At 45.0% G+C, this 26,616-nt stretch overlaps 1 protein-coding gene and 1 pseudogene across 3 annotated transcripts; both read left to right on the top strand.

Moving 5' to 3' along the window:
- Positions 1 to 1,478: 1,478 nt before the first annotated feature.
- On the top strand, positions 1,479 to 18,206 carry ABCF1 (ATP binding cassette subfamily F member 1). Of its 2 annotated transcripts, none has more exons than XM_081293856.1 (25): positions 1,479 to 1,636; positions 7,067 to 7,113; positions 8,035 to 8,130; positions 8,262 to 8,391; positions 8,533 to 8,570; positions 8,651 to 8,758; positions 9,903 to 9,977; positions 10,055 to 10,168; positions 11,212 to 11,307; positions 11,719 to 11,841; positions 12,262 to 12,362; positions 12,438 to 12,523; positions 12,814 to 12,953; positions 13,041 to 13,189; positions 13,513 to 13,596; positions 13,811 to 13,935; positions 14,140 to 14,252; positions 14,358 to 14,529; positions 14,869 to 14,943; positions 15,033 to 15,103; positions 16,494 to 16,526; positions 16,612 to 16,780; positions 17,083 to 17,147; positions 17,229 to 17,301; positions 17,443 to 18,206. In XM_081293856.1, exons 1-25 carry the CDS (start codon positions 1,564 to 1,566, stop codon positions 17,607 to 17,609), a joined length of 2,523 nt encoding a protein of 840 aa, XP_081149982.1. In that variant the 5' UTR covers positions 1,479 to 1,563; the 3' UTR covers positions 17,610 to 18,206. The 2 variants fall into 2 exon arrangements, with proteins under 2 accessions (XP_081149982.1, XP_081149983.1); XM_081293857.1 differs by having other exon boundaries at positions 8,265 to 8,391.
- A 3,185-nt stretch (positions 18,207 to 21,391) lies between these two features.
- LOC308649354 (POU domain, class 5, transcription factor 1-like) lies at positions 21,392 to 25,982 on the top strand (annotated as a pseudogene). The gene is made up of 3 exons: positions 21,392 to 21,474; positions 24,734 to 24,980; positions 25,513 to 25,982. The product of its transcript is annotated as a POU domain, class 5, transcription factor 1-like (transcript).
- Positions 25,983 to 26,616: the final 634 nt, after the last annotated feature.

The raw sequence follows: 26,616 nt of genomic DNA on the forward strand, positions 1-26,616 counted from the left end.
GGACTGCAGGTTTGAAGATGGTCTCAGCAACTAAACGAGGCTGTAAGCAACCTACTGAGACTTTATCTCAAAAAGGGCTGGGATGTGACTCAGTGGTTAAGCACCCTTGGGTTCAATACCTGGTACAAAAAAAAAAAAAAAAAAAAAAAACCTCAGTTTTCAGTTCTATGGTCTACAAACTCATTCACAGTCCTACGAAAGCTCTAGCTTCCTCATCCATGGCAGACATGGCACAAGCTCCTGCAATTTAGTAGCAGAGGCAGAAAGATTGCAAGTTTGAGGCCAGCCTCAGAAATTTAGTGAGACCCTGTCTAAAAAATAAAAGGGAGAAGCCAGTGAGATGGAAAGCAGTTACCAACTACTACCAAATGTTGCTGGGAAGTGAGGAGGATGAAGTCAAAAGACTAGCCCCTGCCTGGAATAGTGATGCATGCCTAAAATCCCAGAGTCTTGGAAGGATGAGGCAGGAAGATGACAAGTTCAAAGCCAGTCTCAACAACATAGAGATACCCTCAGAAACAGACCCTGTCTCCAATTTTTTTAAAAGCATTGAGGATGTAGCTCAGTGGTAAAGCACCCCTGGATTCAATCCCCAGTGCCAAAAAGAAAAAGAAAAACTAGCCCCTGATCTTCAGGAGCTGGCAAGGCTATACAATCAGTTTGCTCAAGCTTCCATACCTACTGTTTTGTTTTGTTGCAGTATTGGGGATTGAACCCAAGGGCACTTTACTACTGATCTAAATCCCCATTCCTCTTTTTTAGAATCTCTCTCAGTTGCCCAGGCAAGCCTCGGAATTTGCTACTCCTGCCTCAATCTCCAGAGGCACTAGGATTAGAGGTGTGTGACACTGTGCACTGGGCCCTTCATCTATTAAACAGTAGTTTGAAATCAACCCGCAAATTAATTGTGGTGATGGTTTAAAGGGTGTATGGATGCCAAAACTTATCAGTGTACACTTTGCATTGGATGTCATTTTACTGTATGTGCAGTTTATCGTAGCTGAATCATACTCGGCAAAGTAATCATCTAGGGAAACAAAAACAGTGAGCTCAGGCTTGCTGCACTATGATTTATGTGCTGGAGTTCCTCGTTTACACCCGTACATTTCGGGATTTTGTTACACATGTCAACAACACTGGACCGACAAGCCTATTTCTTAGTTGATGAACTCTACTGTCTTTTTTGCCCCTGATCAGTCATACGGAAATGTTAGAAGATAGCATTCACTTTTTAATAAAAAGTATGCCTCAACTACTTAATACTACCTAGAAATCCTTATGTAAATTCTTTGGGGTCTGTCAGTGTCACGGGGACACTGGGTCAGGCTTCCCCGGCAGTCATAAAAGCATTGCCGACGCAAAGACAGCTGGTGGACCACAGCCCCGCCCCGAAACTGCAGACCACGCCCGCTAAGTGACGGGCTGCGCGCACGTGGGCCGCCGGGGGCAGGGGCGGAGACGACCAAGCCGGCCTGGAGAGCCCACCCCGTTCCGGGGAAATCCACGCCACCGGAAGCGGAAATAGCACAGGGCGCCGCCAGGGTAGCAGTAACTGCCACCGCAATGCCGAAGGGACCCAGGCAGCAACCACCGGAGCCCGAGTGGATCGGGGACGGAGACAGCACAAGTCCCGCAGGTGAGGATCGTATGTACGGAGGAAACGGGAGAAGAGAGAGAAGGCTCATGCCTTAGGAGGGGTTACTAGGCGCTAGAGTCGTCAGGCCCGTGCACGGGGTCTTGCGCATGTGTGCTGTGGTGCCGGGAAGTGTTTGCCCCGGCAGGAGAGTGTTTGGAGTGGGGAAAGGAAAAGTGCCAGAATCTCGTTTGTGAGCTTACGAGGGACTAGGCAGGGAAAAGGAGGAACATATGGTATCTAGGGAGATTTGGAGAGAAATGAGAAGGTCCTCCATTCTTTTATTTTGGACATCTTCTCCATCACTCTGTATAGCTCAGCAACATAGAAACTCCGCCTCGAGCTCCGCTGCCCCAGCGCGCGAGCGCACATCGCCTAATCAATTATACCTCTAGTTTTTCAGGAAAGGATGGCTCCTTGTGTGCTTTTTCTCCTTCTGGGCCTTTTTTTTTTTTTTTTTTTTGTGACAGCTCCATCTAAATCAACTGGAGCAAGGCTATAGATTTTGGATGTTAGAATAGGGTTTAAGATTTACTTAAAGCAAAGAATGCGGAGTGCTTGTTTTCAGTTACGTATGGTGTATACTGCTTTGGGAGTAGAAAGAAAAAACATGAAGACATCTTCGCAGACTTGAAGTGACTTCAAGGAGTAGATAAATGGACACAAATAACCACAATAGGTACACAATGAGTAATGTTACAAGCATTTATTGGATGCCTACTGTATACAGGTATTGTGCAGAGTAACTGGGAATCTAGAGATTAAAAATAAGCTTTTTTGCTGGAAGTAGTGATGCAGATGCATGTAGTCCCAGCTACTCAGGAGACTGAGGCAGAAGGATCACTTGAAACTAGTAGTTGGAGACCAGTCTGGGTAACATGGTGAGACCCTGTATCAAAAACAAAAGAAATACAAAAAGCATGCCTTTCCCTCAAGGGGCACCCAGTCCAATAGAAGGGATAGAGCTTTCACCCCAGTGACTGAGGAGTGTGATGAATGTGCCTGAGAAAGCAATGGGACTGTAGAGGAACATTTTCAGACAGGTAAAGTAGGTATGTCAGCAAAGCCTCCTAAGAATATGAAATAGCTAAGTTTATTCTTGAAAGATCAGATAAGTTAGCAAGGGGAAAGAGCATTCCAAGTAGAAGTAGTTTGTGTAAAGATAGAAATGTAGGTGAGCCTGACTCGCACCTTGTGACTGTTGTGGAGGGGTTGAGAAGATGTGCAGGCGAAATATATGAAAGGTTTCAAGTGCTCTTTCAAGAAGTTTAATCCTAAAGGCATTAAGAGGGAAATGAATTAAATAACTGAATGATAGGATCAAGTTTATCCTGTTGACACTGATCAGTCGAGATTGGCCTTGAATTGGTTGATAGAGACAGGGAACCTATTTTGGAGGCTCTGGCAGTGATTCAGGTAAGAAGTGGTAAGAGAATGAACACTACAAAGAGTTACTAAGGAAGTGACATGCACTAGAACTAGGATGAAGGGTGAAAAATTAAAACTGGGTGTGGTGGCAAATGCCTATAATTCCAGCAACTTGGAAGGCTGAGGCAGGAGGATTGTAAATTCAAAGCCAGCCTCAGCAATTTAGTGAGGCCCTAGGTAACTTAGTGAGACACTGTCTCAAAAAGGGCTGGAGATGTGACTAAGTGATTAAGTGCCCCTGGATTCAATCCCTGGTTTAAAAAAAGGAGGGACATAGTTTGATTGTCTTTGGAGGAAATTAGCATGTTGTCAGGGCAAGCTGATCACATCATTCCTTCTTATGTACTTGGATGGGTCCTCCCTTTTAATATATTTAGGATTGAATTCCTTGGGCTGGCATGTAAAGCCTTTTGTTATTGATTTTACTCATCTTTCCAATCCTATCACACTAGTGTCTAATACTGGGATCAGATTTTGAAATGTATTCTGGATGGGGGACACAGAGTAACTGAAGATATAAGAATTTCAGGGAGGTGGGGCTGGAATTGTGGCTCAGCAATGGAGCGCTCGCCTAGCACATGCGAGGCCCTGGGTTGGATCCTCAGCACCACATAAAAATAAAGATATTGTGTATCCAACTACAACTAAAAAGTAAATATTAAAAAGAAGAATTTCAGGGAGGGCCGGGGTGGGTGGCTCAGTGGTAGAGCGCTTGCCTAGCATGCATGAGGCACTGGGTTCAATCCCTGGCACCACATAAAAATAAATAAAATAAAGGTATTGTGTCCATCTACAACTAAAATATACATGTGTATGTATGTGTATGTAAAATTCAAGGGACTTCATCAGGGATCAGGGAGATGCCAATGTCCAGAGCATAGGTGGGAGTAGGGAACAGAAAGGATAGGAGACTGTGATTGCCCTTCCTCGTCTCTGGTTTTTTAGCAAAGTAGATGTTCAGTAAAACTTTCCTAATTTAGCTTGGCTTGGTTTCATGTGTCTGTAATCCTATCAATTTAGGAAGTTGAGGCAGGAGAATTACAAGTTAGAGGCTATCCTGAGCAACTTAGTGAGATCCTGTCTCAAAGAATAGGAAGGATTGGGGATGTAGTTTAGTACTCTGGGTTCAGTCCCTACTACAAAAAAAGAGAGATTTCTGTGGAATTACTGGAATTCTGGTTTTGAGAATTCAAGCCTAAGAATATTTAAGCTATTGTGGTTAGTTGCTTTGTTTGTCATTATTGTTGTTTTTGTCTTGTTAAATGATTATAGAAATGCTTTAGAGGAATATATGGTTTCTATGATAGTGGATAGGCCTGGCATAAAGAGAAATCAAGAGGCTGGTAATTTATCTCTCAATCTTATGGGTGGCAGAGATTAGACATAGTCCTCTACCTTCAGGGAAACAGATGGACTGAAGGGAGGAGCTGAAAGAAATCCAGTCAGCAACTTTTTTTTTTTTTTAAACAGGTGATTGACTCAGGGACACTCAACCACTGAGCCACATCCCCAGCCCAATTTTTTTATTTTATTAGAGATAGGTTCTCACTAAGTTGTTTAGTGCCTCGCCATTACGGAAGCTGGCTTTGAACTCAAGATTCTTCTGTCTCAGCCTTCTGTGCCGCTGGGATTACAGGCGTGCGCAACCGTGCCCACCAAGTCAGCAAACTTTTATTGACCTCCCACTTTGCTCCCTGTGAATACAAATTAAACTGTTCAGGTGGCTTTTTAGAATGAAAAACTAACAAACAGGTAAATATGACATTGTGATCTGTGTTAATGTATGAGCAGAGCAGATGGGGCATGGACCCAGCTGTTTTTCACTTACCAGATATCTATTTACATGGCCTACATACAACATATACACAGCATCCCAAACTGAATTCATGAAATCTTCCTATCATTCCCCGCATGGAAGTTGAAATTGGGGGAAGGGATCTTTTCCACTGTCTCCTAAATTAGTGAATGGAACCAATAATCAATTAATTTTGGTAGCTAAAAAGATAAGAACAGCTAGGTGTGGTGGCTCACGCCTATAATCCCAGCAGCTCTGGAAGCTAAGGCAGGAAGATGGCAAGTTCAAAGCTAATCTCGGCAATTTAGCAAGGCTCTAAGCAACTTAGACCCTATCTCAAAATAAAATATAAAAAGGGTTGGGGATGTGGCTCAGTGGTTGAGCGCCCGGGGTTCATTCCTGGTACCAAAAGAAAAAAAGAAATACAGGAATGGTCTCTTGCACACTCACTTTTTCTTTTATTTTTAAAAATCTGTTTGTTCTAATTAGTTATATATGACAATAGAATGTACTTTGACCCATTATACATAAATGAACTGTAACTTCTCATAATTCTGGTTGTACATGATGTAGGATTACACTGGTCTTGTAATTATATATGCACATAGGGTCATACTGTTCTCACTTTTTTTTTTTAAACCACTGCCTCCATCCTATGAATTCTTTTTTTTTTTTAGTTGCAAATGGACACAATACCTTTACTTTTATTTATTTATATGTGGTTGAGAATTGAACCCATTGCCTCACACGTGCTAGGCGAGCACTCTACCACTAAGCCACAACCCCGGCCCCTGAATTCTTGTTTCTCTTTCTCTCCTTGCCACCACCCTTAATCAAGCCACTGTTGTCTGTCTCCTGGACTGCTATGATGGACTCCCAACAGATTGCCCACTACTCTTGTTCACTCCTGTCTTTGCTCCACTTGAAGCCAGAGTGGTACTTCCAGGGACAAAAGTGATCATATACATAAAGGCCTCATTCATGATTATAAACGCCTATATATCCTCACTCATGATCATAAACCCTTACTCCAGCCTTACCTTTGCCATTCTACTCTTCAGCCTCTAAGCTTTAGCCATAGTAAGCCTTTCTCTGTTGCCCAGTGGATATGCTTTCTTATAGCTGGACTTGTGTGTAGCACTGGAACCCCACCATGTGCCTACCAGCTACTCATGCTTCAGGTGTTAGCTTACAAGCCATCTCCACAGGGTGGATGGCACCAGAGATGAGGACAGTGGGGTTGATCCCTCTGCATACTGCCAAGTAGGCTTTACCTTTTTAGTTTTTAGTTTTGTTTTGTTTTCGTACTGGGATTTGAGCCCAGGGTCCCAGGGTCACTTTACATCCCCAGTCCCAGTCCTTTTTTTTTTTTTTTTTGCTTTGTTTTTGAGAGGGTCTCACAAAGTTTCCTCATTGAGTTGTCAATTCTGGCCTCAAATTTGTGATTCTCCTGCCTCAGCCTCCCGAGTTGCTGGGATTACAGGTGTACACCACTGTGCCAGGCTTGTAATTGCTTTTTAAAAATCTCTCCCCCTTGGGCTGGGGATGTGGCTCAAGCGGTAGCCTGCTTGCCTGGCATGCTTGCAGCCCGGGTTCAATCCTCAGCAACACATACAAACAAAGATGTTGTGTCCACCTATAACTAAAAACTAAATACTAAAGTTCTCTCTCTTTCTCTCTCTCTAAACTCTCTCTCTCTCTTAAAAAAAAAAAAAAAATCTCTCCCCCAAGCTGGGCACAGTGGTAAATGCCTATAGTCACAGTGGCTGGGGAGGCTGAGGCAGGAGGATCAAAATCAGCTTTAGCAACTTAGCCAGGCCCTAAGCAAATTAGTGAGACCCTGTCTCTAATAAAAATATTTAAAAAAAAAGAGTTGGGGATGTTGCTCAGAGATTATGTCCCTTTGGGTTCAAATCCTGATACCAAGGCGGGGGGACAAAGAAATCTATTCCCAAAGCCCACACACTCCATAGGGAAGCACAGTTGTCTCATTTGCTGCTTTGTTTGATGCATGGTAGCTGTTTAGTAAAGAGATACTTGTGGGGTGGGATAGGATTGCTAGGAATTGTGGGGCAGTACAAAGTCTAGGGAGTAATACCTGAGCTGAAAAATATCACAGAGGTGTGAGGGCCACTGTAAGTTTAGCAGGGGAGATCAGGCAGCTTTGGAATTTGTAGCTGAGCATTTATGATGTCTGCTTAACCTTCCAGACAAGGTGGTGAAGAAAGGGAAGAAGGACAAGAAGACCAAAAAGACGGTGAGAAAATGAGGGTTGAGGAAGAGCAATGACTGTGGGTGTTTCCAGGCAAAATAAATGGCCATACTGGGTGTGGTGGTGCAGGCCTGTATATCCCAGCAACTTGAGAGGCTGAGGCAAGATACCATAAGTTCGAGGCTAGCTTCAGCAACTTAGCAAGGCTCTAAAGCAACTCAGCAGGACTCTGTCTTAAAATAAAAAAGAGGGGCTGGGATGTGGCTCAGTGATTAAGTGTACCTGGATTCAGTCCCTAGTACCATAAATAAATAAATGGCTCTGTGAAGGTGGGTGAGAAGTCTGAGGGAAGGAAAAAACTTTTGTCAAGAGAGGGGCCAGAGCCGGGTACATGTAGTACAGCTACTTGGAAGGCTGAGACAGGAGGCTTACTTGAGCCTAGGAGTTTGAGGCCAGCCTTGGGGCAGTACAGGTGAGATCCCCATCTCAAAACTACAACATTAAAAATAAGGTATCCTCTGTTGTTTTTTGGGTTTTTTGGTTTGGTTTGTTTTTTTACATTATTTTTGTGTGTGTGTGGTAGGGAGGTGGCGTATTGGGATTGAACAAAGGGTGGTGGTCACGCCTATAATCCCAGCAACTTGAGAGCATTTACCACTAACCTATGGGTGCTTTAACTTATTGGGGTGCTTTACCACTAACCTATACCCCCACTCCTTTCCCCCCAGTGTATGCCTTTTTTCCTTTCCTGCCCCCCAAACAGGGTCTTGCTAGTTGCCCAAGTTGGCTTTGAACTTGCAGTCCTCCTGCCTTAGCCTCCAAAGTTGATTGGGATCACAGGCATGCACCACTGTGCCAGGCCTTTTTTTTTTTTTTTTTTAAAGAAAATTGAGAAGGGGTGAGGGTAGGATGCAGGGCCTGATTGGTCTTGGAGCCACACTGAATCATATCTTAACCCCTTTATAGTTCTTTGAGGAGCTGGCAGTAGAAGATAAACAGGCTGGGGAAGAAGAGAAAGTGCTCAAGGAGAAGGAACAGCAGCAGCAGCAGCAACAGCAACAGGTACAAGTGACAGGGGCCCCTAATCCTGGAGTATCTGGGGTCCACCTCCAGCCAACTCATCTGATAGGGAGCATTCCTTGGTGCAGAGAAATAGCAGGGGCCTTCATCCTCCCCTTTTCGTTTTCTTTCAGCAGCAAAAGAAGAAGCGAGACACTCGAAAAGGCCGGCGGAAGAAGGATGTGGATGATGATGGAGAGGAAAAAGAGCTTATGGAGCGCCTTAAGAAGCTTTCTGTACCTGCCAGTGACGAAGAGGAAGAGAGTAAGTGACCTGAGGGAAAGTAGGTACATGGATTCCTTGTGTGATGTGGAATGCCTCATGTTTTGATTGTGGATGTGGATAAAATGGAGGAGCCAAGCAGAATTCTCTTATCAACCTCATCTTTTCCCCTTGTCATTTCAGTACCTGCCCCAATACCCCGAGCAGGAAAGAAGACCAAGGTGAGACATTGGTGTGGTAACCAAGGACCCTAAGCATACAACTGTGACCATCACATTAACTTTTGTGTCCCTTTTTTTAGGGTGGTAATGTTTTTGCAGCCCTGATTCAGGATCAGAGTGAAGAAGAGGAGGAGGAAGAAAAGCATCCTCCTAAGGCTGCTAAGCCAGAGAAGAATCGGATCAATAAGGTGAAAGTGATACAGTTACACCCCATTCTGGCCACAGTGTGGTAGTTTTCTGCTTTAAACTTAACTGTTCTAGATTTATCTTATTTAAACTATCAAAGCCATCTTTTAAAAATACTCTTTGATCAACTGGCCTGGTGGCACATGCTTATAATCCCAGTGGCCCCGGAGGCTGAGACGAGAGGATTACAAGTTCAAAGCCAGCCTCAGCAAAAAAGAGAGGCGCTAATCAACTCAATGAGACAATATCTCTAAGTAAAATACAAAAAAGGGCTGGGGATGTGGCTTAGTGGTTGAGTGCCCCTAAGTTCAATTCCCAGTACAAAAAAATACTCTATCATTTAACAATCTTCAGTGATTCTCTTGCCTTAAATTCAAAATCTAAAACAAGGGCCCTTGGCCCTTGCTTTTTCACTTGGGACTCTTCCTTTTCCCATCAGCCTGACCACATGTTGGCATTCACTTTAACAATGTCAGTGTTGAAGCCTTTGTACTTCATGTTGCTTCTTTCCCTTCCCTGGAATCCTCCAAGCCCAACATCCAATACCTCTTCTCCAGATTCATCCTTCCAAGGAAGCCGTCCGTGCTGCATTGGTACCACCCACCCACTTTGTGCACTTGCCTGACTCAGAGTCCCTTAGCTTTACTGATGTTCTCTCACATGTGTTCTCTTCCATCCCCCACTTCCCCGAACCCAGGGATGCTTTACCACTGATTACATTGCTAGCCATTTTTAATATCTTTTTAAATATTTTTAACTGTAGATGAACACAGTGTCTTTATTTTATTTTTTTAATGTGGTGCTGAGATTGAACCCAATGTCTCACACATGCTAGGCAAGCAATCTACCACTGACCTACAACTCCATCCCCTTTTTAATTTTGAGACAAGGTTTTCCTAAATTGCTGAGGCTGGTCTCAAAACTTGTGAGCCTCTTGCCTCATCCTCCTGAGTTGCTGGAATTGCAAGCATGTGCTATCCTGCCCAGCTTTGCTGATGTTCTTGAGTTCTCTTTTGGGGGGCTTTTCTGGGTCTCATTTCTCCCGAGTAGTACTCAGTATCGTTAACTGGAATACAATAGGCTCCCTAAAAATACTCAGCAGCAGAGCAACAAACTAATTTCTGTGTGTGCTTGTATCTCCTTCAGGCTGTATCTGAGGAGCAACAGCCTGGGCTCAAGGGCAAAAAGGGAAAGGAAGAAAAGTCAAAAGGGAAGGCCAAGGTGAGAGTGACTGACAGGAGGGGATACTGGGTCTTGAGAATTAGAGCATTTCACCATTCCTGTCTTTTCTCAATTAGCCTCAAAATAAATTTGCTGCTCTGGATAGTGAAGAGGAAGCTGAAGAAGATGAAATAACGAAAGAAAAGGAGCCTCCCAAACAAGGAAAAGAGAAGGCCAAAAAGTTGGAACAGGTATTTATCGTGCTTTGGGGAGGTTTGGGGAAGGACTGAGACTCTGTGGCCCTCCTGGGAGAGTTGTGATGGGGGCATTGTCACTACCAGAGCAGGAGTCTGCAGACTTTTCTATAAAGGTCACATAGTAAATATTTTTGGCTTTATAGTTCACAAATGATCTCTGTTGCATATTCTTCCTTTTTGGTTTTTGTTGGTTTTAATTTTTTTGTATGTTACTAGGGATTGATCCAGTGGTGCTCTATCATTGAGCTACATCCAACTACCATTTTTATCTCACGGGCCATATAGAAACAGGCATCAGGTCAGATTTGGCTCATGAACTATAGCTTTTGGCTCCTGATCCAGAGAGGAAAGAGCCCTATGGTTTATCTTAGTCAGGTCCAGATCTGCCATTCACTACCTGTGTGACCCTCCTACCTCTTGTTTTCTCAGTTTTTCCATCTGGGTGATGTACGGAATTCTAGTGTTTTCTAGAGTTCGTATAACTAATGGTTTATTTATTTTTGGTGGTGCTAGGGATTGAACATAGGGCCTCTCAGACATGCTAGGCAAGCACTTTTATCACTCTACTACACTCCCCTAACCCCACTAAGTAGTTTCTAGTTCTGAAGTTCTATATTCTTCACTGGTTGTACATTAGGGCTGCCTGATCCTTTCCTTGCATGTTAATGTATAAACTACAGAAATTTATTTGATACAAATGAATATCATTTAAAACTCATTTATTCCACCCTCAGTTATATTTTCTTAAAAATTGTATCTCTAGGTACATAAACATTGTTACACTTCATATACTCATATTCATACCATCTGTGTTGTCCTATACTTAGTGGCAGAGACTAACAGTACTGCATGGAGAGCAAGGGGTGGGAGTGAGAATAAGATAGGATCCCAAGACCTCTCAGGATTGTGGGTGAAGGAGGACAGAACCAGCTGTGGAACTGGGGCCAGGTGGGAGGGGAGTAAGGTGGGTATGTATGATAGAAATTCAAGTTATAGAAGGGTCTTTATTTTTTTCCATAATCCACTGCTTTCCACAGGGTTCAGAGGAAGGAGAGGAGGAAGAAGGAGAGTCTAAGGCAGATGATCCCTATGCTCACCTTAGCAAAAAGGAGAAGAAAAAGCTCAAGAAACAGGTAAGTCATTGGTTCTTAGTGGTCAAAACAAAGGCTTTTTTGTTGTTGTTTTTAATGATTTAACTAAGGCATATGTGAAGTTAGGGACAAGGCAGGAGAGCTTTGGGGACTACTTGAAGTAAAACAATTAGAGCAAGGAAAGAATTATGCTCTGAACATCATCTTAGTGCCTGATGACATGGGATTGTATCATGATAACAGGAATCTGTAAATCAATGGAAGTGTAACTGATGTGATTCTGCAATCTGTATACGGGGTAAAAATGGGAGTTCATAACCCACTTGAATCAAAGTGTGAAATATGATATATCAAGAACTATGTAATGTTTTGAACAACCAACAATTTAAAAAAAAAAAAACCAGGAAACTGGCGATGATACAGATGACCTCCAATGTAGTTTTTCCTTCTCAGATGGATTATGAGCGCCAGGTGGCTTCATTAAAAGCAGCTAATGCTGCCGAAAATGACTTCTCTGTATCCCAGGCAGAGGTGTCTTCCCGACAGGCCATGTTAGAAAATGCATCTGATATCAAGGTGAGATCTGAGGAGTCCTTGTCCAACCTGATCACCTAGGAAGGAGTGGGTTCTCTCACCTGCCCTGAGTGGCTGTGGCAACCCTGGAAGTCGGGGTGTGAAAGGGCTACTCCACCAGGAAGAAAATGGGGAGGTATTTTCTGCATCTTGGGTTCTACCAACCTGAGCAAGGAGACAGAAAACACAGTGGAAGCAGAGGGGTCCACCTGGGGAGGGAAAAGAACGGGGTACACCAACCTGGCTAGAGATGGGAAGACTCTGATAAGAGGCAGTAGCCTGCTATGGTGAGAAAAGGGTGATTCTGCTGGAAGTAGAGGTTTGTCGATCTCCCCTGTGGGGCCAAAGCTGTAGCTCCTGTCCTAGAATGAGACTTATTATGTTTTTGACCTTCCCCTTTGCCCCCTGTCCCAATGGCTATAGCTGGAGAAGTTCAGTATCTCGGCCCACGGCAAGGAGTTGTTTGTGAATGCAGATCTATACATCGTAGCTGGACGCCGCTATGGGCTGGTGGGCCCTAACGGGTGAGGAGATGGGACTGGAGGGGAAAGAAGGGATTTCTCCATGTTGGCCTGATCCTCATAGTTCTCATTCCCCAGCAAGGGCAAGACCACACTCCTCAAGCACATCGCCAACCGTGCCCTGAGCATCCCTCCTAACATTGATGTGCTGCTGTGTGAGCAGGGTGAGCCAGTGTGGAGAGGGAGACAGGGTGGGCAGTTAGAGCAGAAGAGCCAGTCAAAAATAGAAGTTGTGGTTGTGGAGTTGGGAAGGACATGAAGGAGGCTGGGGCCTGGGAAAGGATTGCTAGAAAGACAGGAGAGGAGGATAAATGAAAGATGTAAGAATATCTTATTTGGAATAAGTACAAAGTGCTGGGAGAGGTTAGGCAGACCAGCACTGGATCTAAAGGGAAGAGAAAAATAGGTTCTGTGGGCCCAGAAGTGACCTGAGTGTTGTCCCCCTGCCCTCCAGAGGTAGTAGCAGATGAAACACCAGCAGTGCAGGCTGTTCTTCGAGCTGACACCAAGCGATTGAAGCTGCTGGAAGAGGAACGACGACTTCAGAGGCAGTTGGAACAGGGGGATGACACAGCTGCTGAGAGGCTAGAGAAGGTAGAGGAGATGGCACAGGGGACATGGCTCAGACTTGGGGGGAGGGGCCTCTAGGCCCTCAGACATGAGTCCTCTTCTTCCTCCCAGGTATATGAGGAATTGCGAGCCACTGGGGCAGCAGCTGCAGAGGCCAAAGCACGACGGATCCTGGCCGGTCTGGGCTTTGACCCTGAAATGCAAAATCGGCCCACGCAGAAGTTCTCAGGCGGTTGGCGCATGCGTGTCTCTCTGGCCAGGTGGGCCATCTGCCTCACCACCTCCCTTCCAACCCCAAACTACTAGGGCCTTCTCACTTTTTCCCACTCTTTCAAGGCCAGTAGGGAGTTCTGAGGTCAGCTTCTCTCTTACTATGTACATTTTGAGACCTTGGAGTCTTTTTCCATTTCTCTCCCTACCTGATGGTATGTTCTTGTCAACATCTTCTGCCCAAAACCGTCTCTGAAGAGAGGTTAGGAGGAAGTGTTTGTTTTCATGGGCTCTGCCTCCTGGAGGCTTCTCTGGGGTTTGCTGAGCAGGGATCTTCTTCCAGCCCTGACAGCACTGCCATTCTCTGCTCTAGGGCACTGTTCATGGAGCCTACACTGCTGATGTTGGATGAACCCACTAATCACCTCGACCTCAATGCTGTTATCTGGCTCAATAAGTGCGTTGCTCTGGGTTATGGCCTTGGGTCATTGGTTTCCATTGTGTACTTTACCCCATCCCTCCCTGCCCTCATTCCCTCTAGTTGTCTGCAATGCCCTTGACAGCTCCCGGTCCAGTCCTCCTCTTTTCCGGTCCTCCTCATTGCCTGTTTGCTTTTCCGGACTTGTCTGTCCCTTCACCATTGTGACACTTCCCTACTTCTCTGAACCCAGCTATCTTCAGGGCTGGCGGAAGACACTGCTGATTGTCTCCCATGACCAGGGCTTTCTGGATGATGTGTGTACTGATATCATCCATCTCGATGCCCAGCGGCTCCACTACTATAGAGGCAATTATAGTAAGTAGGATTGTTTGTGAAGGGCAGAGGGAGAGATTGACTCTCAATAGGTGGCCTGGGTAGCAGGGCTGTAGGGGCATTGTGATAACTGAATCTTTATAAATTTCTTAACTGTGATAGTCTTCCCCATCCTTTTCTATCCTCGGTTGTCCCTCTGCTAGAGAGGGGGCAACCATTGAAACCGCTCTCCCTTTTGCATGCTAGTGACCTTCAAGAAGATGTACCAGCAAAAGCAGAAAGAACTGCTAAAACAGTATGAAAAGCAGGAAAAAAAGCTGAAGGAGCTGAAGGCTGGTGGCAAGTCCACCAAGCAGGCGGTGAGTACCACTACCACTCTTCGCCTAACAGTGCAGGGGGTCTGTGGAACACCTTCCAAGAACAGTGTACTGGGTAGCATACAGATTTCTTTCTTTTCCCTCCAGGAAAAGCAAACAAAGGAGGCCCTGACTCGAAAACAGCAGAAATGCCGTCGGAAAAACCAAGATGAGGAATCCCAGGAAGCCCCTGAGCTCCTGAAGCGCCCGAAGGAGTACACTGTGCGCTTCACTTTCCCAAATCCCCCGCCACTCAGCCCTCCTGTGCTGGGTCTGCATGGTGAGTACTACCCACCGCCAACAGGAAGCACAAGTGTGTGCACCCAGACTCCAGCGGTGCAAGGACCTTTCTTTTTTCTTTTCTTTTTTTTTTTTCCAAACAGGTTTTTTTAAAAAAATATTTTTATTGTTTAGTTGTAGATGGACAATACCTTTATTTATCTTTATGTGGTGTTGAGGCTCGAACCCAGTGCCTCACACATGCTAGGCAAGTGCTCTACCACTGAGCCACAGTCCCAGCCCCAGCAGGGACCTTTCTTTTCCTCTGAGGCCAGGACATTTAGGGTCACCTTTACAGTAACTGAAATGAGCATAAATTGCTTCATTTGCTGACTTTCAGGTGTGACATTTGGCTATGAGGGGCAGAAACCACTCTTTAAGAATCTGGATTTTGGCATCGACATGGACTCAAGGAGTGAGTTGGTATAGGGTGGTTTGGGTGTGGAACAGGAGTCACAGGGAGAGTTTTGGAGATCTCCTGGTTTGGTCATTTATTTCTTTCAGTATGCATCGTGGGCCCTAATGGTGTGGGGAAAAGCACACTACTCCTGCTGCTGACAGGCAAGCTGACACCGGTGAGTCCTGGAGCCAGGAAGGGAGAGTATGAGAAGTGTGACGGCCCCCCTGTCCAATGGAGGCTAGAGTCAGGGAACCCCCTTGGTAGGGTGGGTTGAAAACCCCATCACAGATGATTCAGCTCCCTAAGGAGTAATAGAGGAGGAGAGTGTAAATCAGTTTAGGGAAGAGAGAAAGGAAAGCCTGGGTTGCAGTGGGGGCACCTCTCCATGTTGAAGAAGCCAATTTTACATGTTACAAAAAAAATACATATCGAGGCTGGGCATGGTGGCACATGCCTGTAATCCCAGTGGCTTAGAAGGCTGAGGAAGGAGGATTAGGAGTTCAAAGCCAGCGTCAGCAAAAACAAGATGCTAAGCAACTCAGTGAGACCCTATAAAATACAAAGTAGGGATGAGCATGTGGCTCAATGTTGAGCGCCCCTGAGTTTAATTCCCAGTACCAAAAAAAAGAGAAAAAAAATACATAAGCTATGCTTGGGTTTGGATTTATGCCAGACCCTTCCCCTGGGCCTCTAGCATAGTATCCCATGCCAGAGCATACTCCGACCCTAAACCATTGCCTGGCCTCTGTGCCTGTAGACTCCTAGTGTTGAAGCAGGTTGCACAGTGGCAAAAAAAGAATTGTTTGAGCCGAGAGGAAAGTGTAGATATGATTGGTATTTCTGTTTTGGTGGATACCTTTCTCCTTTTTTTCCTTTGCAAAGATACATTATTATTCTTATGAAGTGGGGTATCACATGAATTATTATGAGCCTTCTCCAGATAACAATTATATTAAGTATTTCTGTATGCTATTTATTATATACTCATATGTTTAGTTTATATGGTCTACCATAGTTTATTTGGTAATAGGTATTTGCAGGACTTTTGCAGAGTATTGCCATATGGTGCTTTAAAAAGACAGTAGCCTTTTCTCCTCTCCCAGTGGAGGGAAGACACACAAAGTAGATCTTTAGAAAGGTATTTTTTAAGTCTTTCCAGCAGCTGTCTTAAATCCCCATCTAAGGTAGAGGCCTTACCCTGTGCTATTCGTAAGTTTCACCATATGGAAGTTTGTTGCAGTTAATCCCTTCCTGCTTGTCCTTTTTTTCCTTCTTTCCTTTATTTTCCTTCTTACTCCTTTTGCCCCTTCTGATTTCCTGGGTGTGCGTTCATCCTGTTAGGATGTGTGTGTGTGCACTTGTTCCCAGTCCAATTCTGGTGTTTTCTTTCAGAAAAGTTGGGATCTGGGGAGCCCGGGATATTGCTCAGTTGGTAGAGTGCTTGCCTCACATGTACAAGGCCCTGGGTTTAATCCCCAGCACCACAGAAAAAAGAAAAGTTGGGATATGGAAGTGCAGCCCCTTTTACCCTTTCCCTACCCTTACCACTTGCTTTTTCCTTGCAGACACATGGGGAAATGAGAAAGAACCACCGGTTGGTAAGTTGACTTTGGAAATCAGGGACTGAAAATTGGGTAGAGGAAGCACCACTCTGATTGGTTACCTCCCTTTCCTCTTGGGCAGAAAATTGGCTTCTTCAACCAGCAATATGCAGAGCAGCTGCACATGGAGGAGACGCCCACTGAATATCTGCAGCGGAGCTTCAACTTGGCCTACCAGGATGCACGCAAGTGCCTGGGTCGCTTTGGCCTTGAGAGTCATGCGCACACCATCCAGATCTGCAAACTCTCTGGTACCACTCCAGGGGCTGGGAAGATGCCCTCCTCATCATGCATGTACACACTGTTCCTAGAGCAGAAAGGAGAAGGAACCAAGAATTGGGGTGCCTTAGGGCACACATGGGCATTCTTTGAGGGTTACCTTCAGCAGTGTAAGATGGTGGGAGATATGATAGACTTCCTTTTTCTTTCTTTTTTAATTTTTTTTTGTTGTAGATGGACACAATACCTTTATTTTATTTTTATTTTATCTTTATGTGGTGCTCTACCACTGAGCCACAACTCCAGCCTTAAACCTCCTTTTTCTTTGTGACAGGTGGACAGAAAGCCCGAGTTGTCTTTGCAGAGCTGGCCTGTCGGGAGCCCGATGTCCTCATCTTGGTGAGAGAACTGAATGGGAATGGGAAAAGAGTAACAGCAATGCAAGGTAGGGGTTGTAATGGCATTCTTCCTCCTCCATAGGACGAGCCAACCAATAACTTGGACATAGAATCTATCGATGCTCTGGGGGAGGCCATCAATGAGTACAAGGGTGGTAAGTCAGTTCTGAACATACCTTCTTTCTCCCATTGGGGACCAAGCTGTAGTGTCCTTTGGCTGGAACTCCCTTCTGTCCATGTTCTGATTCTTCTTTCTCCTTTCTCCCTGCCTTCTGTTCTCATCGTCTTTCTTCAAGCTGTGATTGTCGTCAGCCATGATGCCCGACTCATCACAGAAACCAACTGCCAACTGTGGGTAGTGGAGGAGCAAAGTGTTAGCCAAATTGATGGGGACTTCGAAGACTACAAGCGGGAGGTGTTAGAGGCCCTGGGCGAAGTCATGGTCAACCGACCCCGAGAATGAGCTTCCCCTCCTGGAAATCTCCTGAGAGAGAGGCTTATGTGGCCTAGAAGTACCCCTTGTCTCCCTCTCCTTGGAAGCCTGCCTCTGCCCTGCAGCTGACCCAGCAACCACTTGGGCACATGAAGGTGGAGCTGTGACCAGGATCCGCTTTGATTGCTTCCTTTGAAAGATTTGTGTGTGCCACTTTTCTTCAGACAACTGAGCTGACTTACCCTCAGCAGCCCTCTACACAAACAGAGGTGACCATCATTATCGTGGGGTTCCATCCAACCAAGCTTAGGTGGCCTCTTGTCTTGAGACTCATTCCTCAGAAGACTGCCTCTGATCTACCCTAAAGCTTCAGGCCTAGCTGCCCCCACGGGTTTTGAGTGGCACTTTTCTTTTTTGATGGATTTAATGCTGACTTACACAAATATCCATTTGGACCTCAGAATTGGAGGCAGGTGTCTGAGGCCTGTGCTGTTATCCAGCCTAAGATTTGGTGCCTGTGATCACTTGTCTGATGGGGGACCTGAGGGCAGGAAAGGAAAGCTGCAAAACTTGAATTTCCTTTTACACAAGGAAGAAATAAAGGAAAGGAGTTGCTGCTGCCTGTCACTGTTTGGAGATTCCTGGGTGTTGGAACTGTTTTTACTCAATGTTGATTTGCTTTATTTGGTTTTCTAAAAGTTTTTACCATCCCCCTTTCCCACTAAGACAGATGGCTCTATCTTGAGGTCTTTGTTCACTTTAGATAGAGTCTTACTGTTTCAGGATTCTCCCTCCCTCAACCACCCTCAGAAAAGACAAACTTTGCCAGGCATAATAGTGCATGTCTATAATCTCAGCAACTAGAAACTGAGGCAGGAGGATCCCCAAGTTCGAGGTTAGCCTGAGTAACTTAGAGATGGGAATGTAACTCAGCAATAGAGCACTTCTGGATTCAGTCTCCAGCACCAAAAGAAAAACAACAGTCTCTGCCTTTGTTGAACAGACTTGAAGAATAAATCATGGGCATATATGATATGATAAATTGTCAAATGTATGATACTCTAGAGTCAAAATTGCTGCATGTTCCAAGAAGAGTAGAATTATCTAGGTATTATTTGGCAGGATCACTTGAGGGAGGGTGGACCTTTAAAAATAGTAAGGATTTGAATAATCTGAGAACAGGGAATCACTTTTCAAAAATAAGGAAAACAGAACAGACTTGAAGAAAACACTTTGGGAGTTGGGAGCAGAGCTGGTGTGGGCATTTTCTTTGAGTTAAGTTGAAGAGAGAGATTTAGAAAACAAATATATTGGTGGTGGTGTTAGATAGTAATGTCTGCTGGGTATGGTATGCACGCTGTAATCCCAGCAATTCTGGAGGCTAAGGCAAGAGGAGCACAAAAGTTTAAAGCCCACCTCAGCGATTCAGCGAGGTCTTGAGCAACTTTGTGAGACCTGGTCTCAAAATCAAAAAGGGCTAGAGATATAGTTTAGTGTTAAAATGCACCTGAGTTTAGCTCCCAGTATCAAAAAAATAAATAAATAAATAATGGTAATGTGTAAAGTGGGCTGTAGGAATTTATGAGGTAGACGTTGTGTGTGTGCTGCAGGATGAGGTGACATCTACACCAGCGTAAGAGAGGGAAAGGACAAATGAAAATAACTAGATGTGGGGATTCTGGGGAGAGAAGAGAGTGTCAAATATTTGAAGATACATATGGTTAAGACTTAGGGGACAGAGGAGCACCATTCTTTTTAACTTTTAAAAATTATTTTTAGTTGTACATGGACACAATATCCATATTTTACTTATTTATTTTTATGTGGTGGTGAAGATCAAACCCAGTGCCTCACACATGCTCAGCAAGTGCTCTACTGCTGAGCCACAACGCCTGCACCAGGAACACCACTCTTAAGGAATTTGAGGGAAAAATCAGGCACTTGGGTCAAGCAGCTGACATGCAATTTCCACAGTTCTGTGAAGTGGAGTATCAGACTAGTGGAATCCAGGCTTCAGATTCATTTGCTAATGGTGTGCCTTTGTTCTAACTGCTTGGCCTCTTGGTACCTATTCCCTCATGTATAAAATGAAGCTTATAGGGCTGAGGTTGTGGGCTTAGTGATAGAGCACTTGCCTAACGTGTGAAACACTGGGTTCAATTCTCAGCACCACTTATAAATAAACGAATGAATGAATGAAATGAAGCTGATAAATATCTGTCACAGGATTAATAGGGACCTAGATGTGTAATTACTTACATTAATGTTTAAATTTTTCTTTCTTTATATATATTTCACATTACACTTTGTTATGTTTACACATTTTTTTATGTGTACATTTTAGTTCACTAGATGAGATACTACATAAAATACATAGAAATATTATTTATAGAGCAATATGAAAATTTTGCATTTGAAGGTTTTGTTTGTTTGTAGTTGACAGCATGCCTTTATTTATTTTTGTGTGGTGCTGAAGATCAAATCCAGTGACTCACACATGCAAGGTAAGCACTCTGCCACTGAGCTATACCGCCCCAGCCCTGCATTTGAAGTTTTTTTTTTAATTTATTTTTTTGGTTGTAACTGGACACAATCCTTTTATTTATTTTTATGTGGTGCTGAAGATCGAACCCAGGGCCCCGCATGTGCTAGGCGAGCACTCTACCACTGAGCCACAACCCCAGCCCCTGCATTTGAAGTTTTTATCACTGACTTCACTGGAAATACTCAAGATGCTCCTCAGTGATTTAGAGGCACAGATTTAGTTCTTTCTAATACTGTTATGGAGTTAGTGATTCTTCATCTAAATATGGGCAAAAGTATGCCCTTCAAAAAAGTACAGCATAAGGACTGGGATTGTGGCTCAGTGGTAGAGTGCTCGCCTCGCACGTGCAAGACCCTGGGTTCAATCCTCAGCAACACATAAAAAAATAAGTGAAATAAAGATTTTGTGTCAAAACTACAACTAAAAAAAAAAAGTTAAAAAAAAAAAGAATCAGCATAGAAATGGAACATAGCAAAAGTTTACATTGTAGTACATGCTTAAGTATAAGCCTAAATAACAGGATTATTTATTTATTTTTATACCAGGGATTGAACCCAGGGGCACTTAACCTCAGTGCCAGCCCTTTATTTTTTTTTATATTGAGACAGGGTCTTGCTAAGTTGCTGAGCTTTGAACTTGCAATCTTCCTACCTCAGCCTCTCAAGCTGCTGGGATTATAGGTGTGCATGCCACTGTGCCCAGCCCCAGCCCTTTAAAATTTTTTTTTTTATTTTGAGAAAGTCTCATTAATTTGCTGAGGCTGGCCTCAAACTTGTAATCCTTCCGCCTCAGCATTCAAGGTTGCTGGGATTACAGTGTGTCATCACACCTGATTAGAATTAATTCTTTTTATTCATAAACAATGTTTACTACTTACAAGTCATGCACAACTGCTGCACATAATGAGCACTGCAGAAATATTTTTTATTTTTTTTATTATTTTTGTTTTGTGGTACTAGGGATTCAACCTAGGGGTGCTGTACACTGAGCCACATCTGTAGCCCTTTTTATTTTATTTTGAGGTGGGATCTTATTAAGCTGCCCAGGGTGGCTTGGAACTTGCCATCCTCCAGCCTCAAGTTCCAGAGTTACTAGGGTTAAAGTAGTGATTCTCCAAGCTCTACTAGTGAGGAAACAGGCTGAGCAATATGAAAATTTAGCCTGCCAAGATCACCCAGCCTGTGGATGGGTGGAGCTAGGACAGTGGCCCTTATTTGTTCAACTCCAGTATCTGGGTTTTCCTCACTACTCTGTAGAATATTGCAGGATGACCGAAGATGCATTCCAAAGGGGCATGAAGCCAGAACAGGACTGTTTAGGAACATACAAGAGGCATTATAGGGAAGACGAGTACCCTGAGAAAAAGAAAACCAGAAGTAGCCAGGCATGATGACATGCCTGTAATCCAGGCAACTTTAGAGACTGGAACATCACAACTTTAAAGCCAGCCTCAGCAATGTAGGGAGGCCCTAAGCAACTTTGTGAGACCCTGTCTCAAACATAAATGATAAAAATAATAATAAAAAGGGCTACTAATGTGGCTCAGTGGTAAAGTCTAGCACGCGTCCTGTGCAGTGGTTTCATTAATGAGGTTCTAGGCATAAAGTTAGTTAGAAGAGATCGAAATAAAACACACAGACCAGTTACCTTATTTATATTGCTAGGTCCGAGACGGCTCCCCTCTCTGGTTCCCACCTCTAGCTGCCCAGCAGGGCAGCGAGGATTACTCAGGGCTAGCAGGAGAGAGAGAGCCTGGGAGTAGCCCTTTATTGGGGAACAAGAGATTCAGGGGAAAATTCCATCCAATGAAGGTTGAGGGGGCTGCACTCCAAGGTCAGGGTCAGTGATTGGGTCCCCGGGGTCAGTGGTCAGGCACACCCCCACACGGATGGGCTCTCTCATCAGGAAAGGGTCGGGAAAGCTTCGACAGAGCCAAAGCGCCTCAGGCCCTTAACGGGAGTCACCCAATCACGTGTTAGAATGGCTTCCCACAGTAAAGGGCCCCTGGGTTCAATCCCCAGTATCAAAAATGAGAAGGAACCTGTAGCCATAAGGGAACTCAAAGTAGGCCTGGGAATATAAGAAGTTGCCCTTGTGAGGCCAGTGATGAATGCAGCAAGTGAGACATTTAGAACTGGTTCTCAGGGGTTTTATACAGGCAGCAGCAGCAGCACCTAGGAGTCTGTTAGACTCTTTGCACTCAAAGGTAGATCTCAGTGACTTGGGAGCCTAAGGCAGGAGGATTGAAAGTTCAAGGCCAGCCTCAACTCAATGAGGCCTTCAGCAACTTATTGAGAATCTGTCTCAAACTAAATAAAAAGTACCAGGGACTTTGCTCAGTGGTAAACCTCCCCTGAGTTCAATCCTCAGTACAAAAATAAAAAGGGGATGGGGTGTTGCTGAGTGATAGAGCACCCCTGGATTAAATTCCTAACATCAAAAAACAAAAAGGGCTAGAGATACAGCTTTGTGATAGATGTTCAATTCCCCAGTGTCACACCTACCAAACAAACAAAAAAAAAAATCAAAATATACAAATATGATGCTAGGAGGAGAGGAGAAAGGGTGAAGGGGAGTTACCTTTCCATTAAGAATTGAGGGAGGGGCTGGGATTGTGGCTCAGCGGTAGAGCTCTCCCCTAGCACTGGCGGGACCCGGGTTCGATCCTCAGCACCACCTAAAAATAAAGGCATTGTGTTGTGTCCATCTACACCTAAAAAATATTTAAAAAAAAAATTGAGGGCTGGGGATGTGGCTCAAGCAGTAGCGCGCTCGCCTGGCATGTGTGCGGCCCGGGTTCAATCCTCAGCACCACATACAAACAAAGATGTTGTGTCTGCTGAAAACTAAAAAATATTAAAAAAAATTGAAGGAATGGGGCTGGGGTCGTGGCTCAGTGGTAGAGTGCTTGCCTCACAAGTGTGAGGCACTGGGTTTGATTCTCAGCACTGCATATAAATAAATGAATAAAATAAAGATAGATCAACAACTAAAATATATATTAAAAAAAAAAAAAAACTGGGCACCGTGGCGCACACCTGTAATCTCAGCGGCTCAGGAGGCTGAGACAGGAGGCCAGCCTCAGCAAACAGTGAGGTGCTAAGCAACTCAGTGAGACTCTGTCTCTTAAGTAAAATACAATATAGGGCTGGGGATGTCATTCAATGGTCAAGTGCCCTTGATTTAAATCCCTGGTACCAAAAGCAAACAAAAAGACTTGAGGGAAGGCTTTTTAAATGAAGTAACATTAAAACCAAAGCCTAAAAGTGGAGAAGGAAACAAGATGAGTAGGGGGAAAAGAAAAAGAGCCTTCAGGAGAACAGAATGTGCAAAGCCCCTGAGACTGGAGAGAGTTTAACATGATCAAAGAAGAGTTTGAGCTTAGATCTTGAGCAGGGGCCAGTACCCACAGGGCCTTGTGCTATGCCTTGACAGGGAGTTGGGGTGTGATAATAGGGGCATGGGAGTTCTCATTTTACAAAATTGCTCTGGCTCCTGGGTAAAGGATGGTGAGGGTAGGGACAGAGAGAGGAAATGCTAAAAGATATTTTTTTCCTTACTTTGGAAAGGAGGAGATGCTCTTCCTTCAAGAAGGGAAGTATTTTTATATGAATAGGAGGGAATGGCACTCACATTGGATGGGACTTACTTTCTCTGTGGGTCTGGTGCCCCAAATCAAAAAACTCAGAAGTTTGTCAAACTACAGGAAGTGTTGAGCCAATGCTAATTATTTATACTGGACCAAGATGGTAGGGTTGTATGTTTTTTCAACATGAGGTTCACTGATGAACAACAGGATTGAGACAGTATAATGATTCAGAATTGGAGATAGGCAGTCTGGTGCAGTGGTGCACACTTGTATTTCCAGAGACTTGGGAGGCTGAGAAAGGAGGAAAGCAAGTTTGAGGCCAGCTTAAACCACTTAGCAAGATCCTTCTCAAAAATTAAAAAGGTATTTCTTCAGGTCCCCAGCTTGGAGTGTCCTTCTAACCCATGGCCGGACATCTGGCTTTGAACTTTGCCTTCTGGCCCCCTCCTGGTGGTGGGGGTGATGGGCCAGGAGGGCCAAAGCAAGGCTGGATTGACCCTCAAACCTTGCTAAGCTTCCCACACCCTCCTGATGGTCCAGAAATTGGGCCAGGTTTGGAGGTGTGAGGGATTCCCTCATGCCCTCCGCCCTATGAGCTCTGTGGAGGGGTGGCATACTGTGGACCTCAGGTTGGAAAGGGCCTGATCCCTCCCCCATGGTGGCCTGGAGACCTCTCAGCCTGAGAGCAAGGTGGGAGCTGGGATGGAGAGCAACTCTGAGGGGGCCTCCCCTGAGCTCTGCATTGCTCACCCTGCTGTGGTGAAAGTGGAGGAAGAGAAGATGGATCAAAACCCCCAGGGAGGGCTGGGGATGTGGCTCAAGAGGTAGCGCACTCGCCTGGCATGCGTGCGGCCCGGGTTCAATCCTCAGCACCACATACAAGCAAAGATGTTGTGTCCGCGATAACTAAAAAATAAATGTTGAAATTCTCTCTCTCTCTCTCTCTCTCGATCTCTCTCTCTCTCTCTCTCTCTCTCTCTCTCTCTCTCTCTCTTGAAAAAAAAAAAAAAAAAAACCCAGGGAGTCCCAAGATATCCAGGCTCTGCAGAAAGAACTTTCCAAGCTACTGAAACAGAAGAGGATCCCCCTGGTATACAACCAGGATGATATGGGGCTCACCCTGGGGGTTCCCTTTGGGAAGGTGTTCAGCCAAACCACCATCTGCCGCTTTGAGGCTCTGCAGCTCAGTTTCAAGAACTTGTGCAAGCTGCGGCTCCTGCTGCAGAAGTGGGTGGAGGAAGCAGACAACAATGAGAACCTTCGGGAGGTGAGGGTGGGAAGGGGCCTGCCCTGGGGTCAGCTGAGATTGCTTCCCTCCCTGGCCTGCAGGGGCAGCAATTCTCTCCCTCTCTTTTCTCTGCTAGGGATTGAATCCAGAGCCTGGCCCTCCTATTCTATCATTGAGCTACAATTCCTTTCCCAGCCCAGGGCAGCATTCTCAATGGGATGGAGTATGATCCCTCAGTTCTGTTGGGGGATTTAACCCCCTCCTTCCAGTTTCCTCCTTTTTTTTTTGTTAATATTTTTGTTATAGATAGATGTAATATCTTTATTTTGTTTGTTCATTTTTATGTGGTGCTGAGGATCAAACCCAGTGCCTCACTTGTGCAAGGCAAGCACTCTGCCACTGAGCCTCAACCCCAGCTCAGTTTCCTCCTTTTTTATACCCTCTGGCTCTGGGGATAAATCCAGTCACTGTCTCCTTAGCAATGTGCTCTCAACTCACTGACCCCTCAATATGGTGCTGTTTTTCAGCAGGTCCAAAGCCTGACCTTGTCACCCCTTCCCTATTTGCCTAGATATGCAAAGCAAAGACCCTCCTGCAGGCTCGGAAGAGAAAGCGAATGAGTATCTAGAACCAAGTGAGAGGCAACCTGGAGTACATGTTCCTGCAGTGAACCCACACTGCAGCAGATCAGCCACATTGCCCAACGCTAGGGGCAAGTGTGGTTCTGTAACCGGCGCCAGAAAGCACTGACTCTTCCCCATGAGAGGATTTTCAGGCTACAGCTTCTCCTTTCTCAGGGGAATCTGTATCCTTTCCTCTGGCCCCAGGGCCCCATTTTGGTACCCCAGGTTACGGAAGCCCTCACTTCACCACACTCTACTCCCAGGTCCCTTTCCTGAGGGAGAAGCCTTTCCCTCTGTCTCTGTCACCACTCTGGGCTCTCCCATACATTCAAACTGCCTGCCCTTCCCAGGTACGGGGGTAGAGGAAAGAGGAGCTGGGGAGAGGAACTGGCGTCTGGACCACGGCTTTTGGGATTAAGTTCTTCTTTCACTAAGGAAGGAATTGGAAGCTCAAAGGGTGGGGGTGGGGAGTTAGGGAACTGGTTGGAGGGAAGTCGAACGCTCTTGATTTTAATCCCCACATCACACATACTTTGTTCTTAAATAAAGAAGCCTGGGATACAGTAAAAAAGAAAAAAAAATTAAAAAAAGAAAGAAAAAAGAAAAAGAAAAGGTCTGGGAATGTTGCTCAGTGGTAAAATGCCCCTGGATTCATTCTCTCTCTCTCTCTCTCTCTTCTCTCTCTCCCCCCCTCCCCCTCTCTCTCACACACACACACACACACACACACACACACACACACACACACACACTGGAGATAGCCTGGTGGGTTTAAGGAAGAGCTGACAAAAAGAGAATGTCTATCATTGGGAGGATGTTTTGGAGAGGAAAACTGAAGCAAGCAGAAAGAATAGTCTGCAACAGGGGAGGGAAAATGCCTGCAGGACTTCAACAGGTCAGTGGGTATAGTGAAATGTAATGTAAGAGGTACTTAGCCTATCCCCTTGAAAAAAGAAAAAGAGGGACTGAGATTGTGGCTCAGTCGCAGAGCACTTGCCTTGCACATGTGAGGCACTGGGTTCGATTATCAACACCATGTAAAAATAAATAAA

Source organism: Spermophilus citellus (assembly GCF_964194105.1).
Source record: "Spermophilus citellus genome assembly, chromosome: 5".
NCBI classification, from domain to species: Eukaryota; Metazoa; Chordata; class Mammalia; order Rodentia; family Sciuridae; genus Spermophilus; species Spermophilus citellus.

What these genes read in the sequence shown, in the direction of transcription:
- ABCF1 (XM_081293856.1), top strand. Translation starts at nt 1,564, where the DNA reads ATGCCGAAGGGACCCAGGCAGCAACCACCGGAGCCCGAGTGGATCGGG. An exon ending in ACAAGAAGACCAAAAAGACG is followed by an intron (nt 7,114 to 8,034) that starts GTGAGAAAATGA and finishes ACCCCTTTATAG; the next exon opens with TTCTTTGAGGAGCTGGCAGT. An exon ending in CTACTATAGAGGCAATTATA is followed by an intron (nt 13,936 to 14,139) that starts GTAAGTAGGATT and finishes TTTGCATGCTAG; the next exon opens with TGACCTTCAAGAAGATGTAC.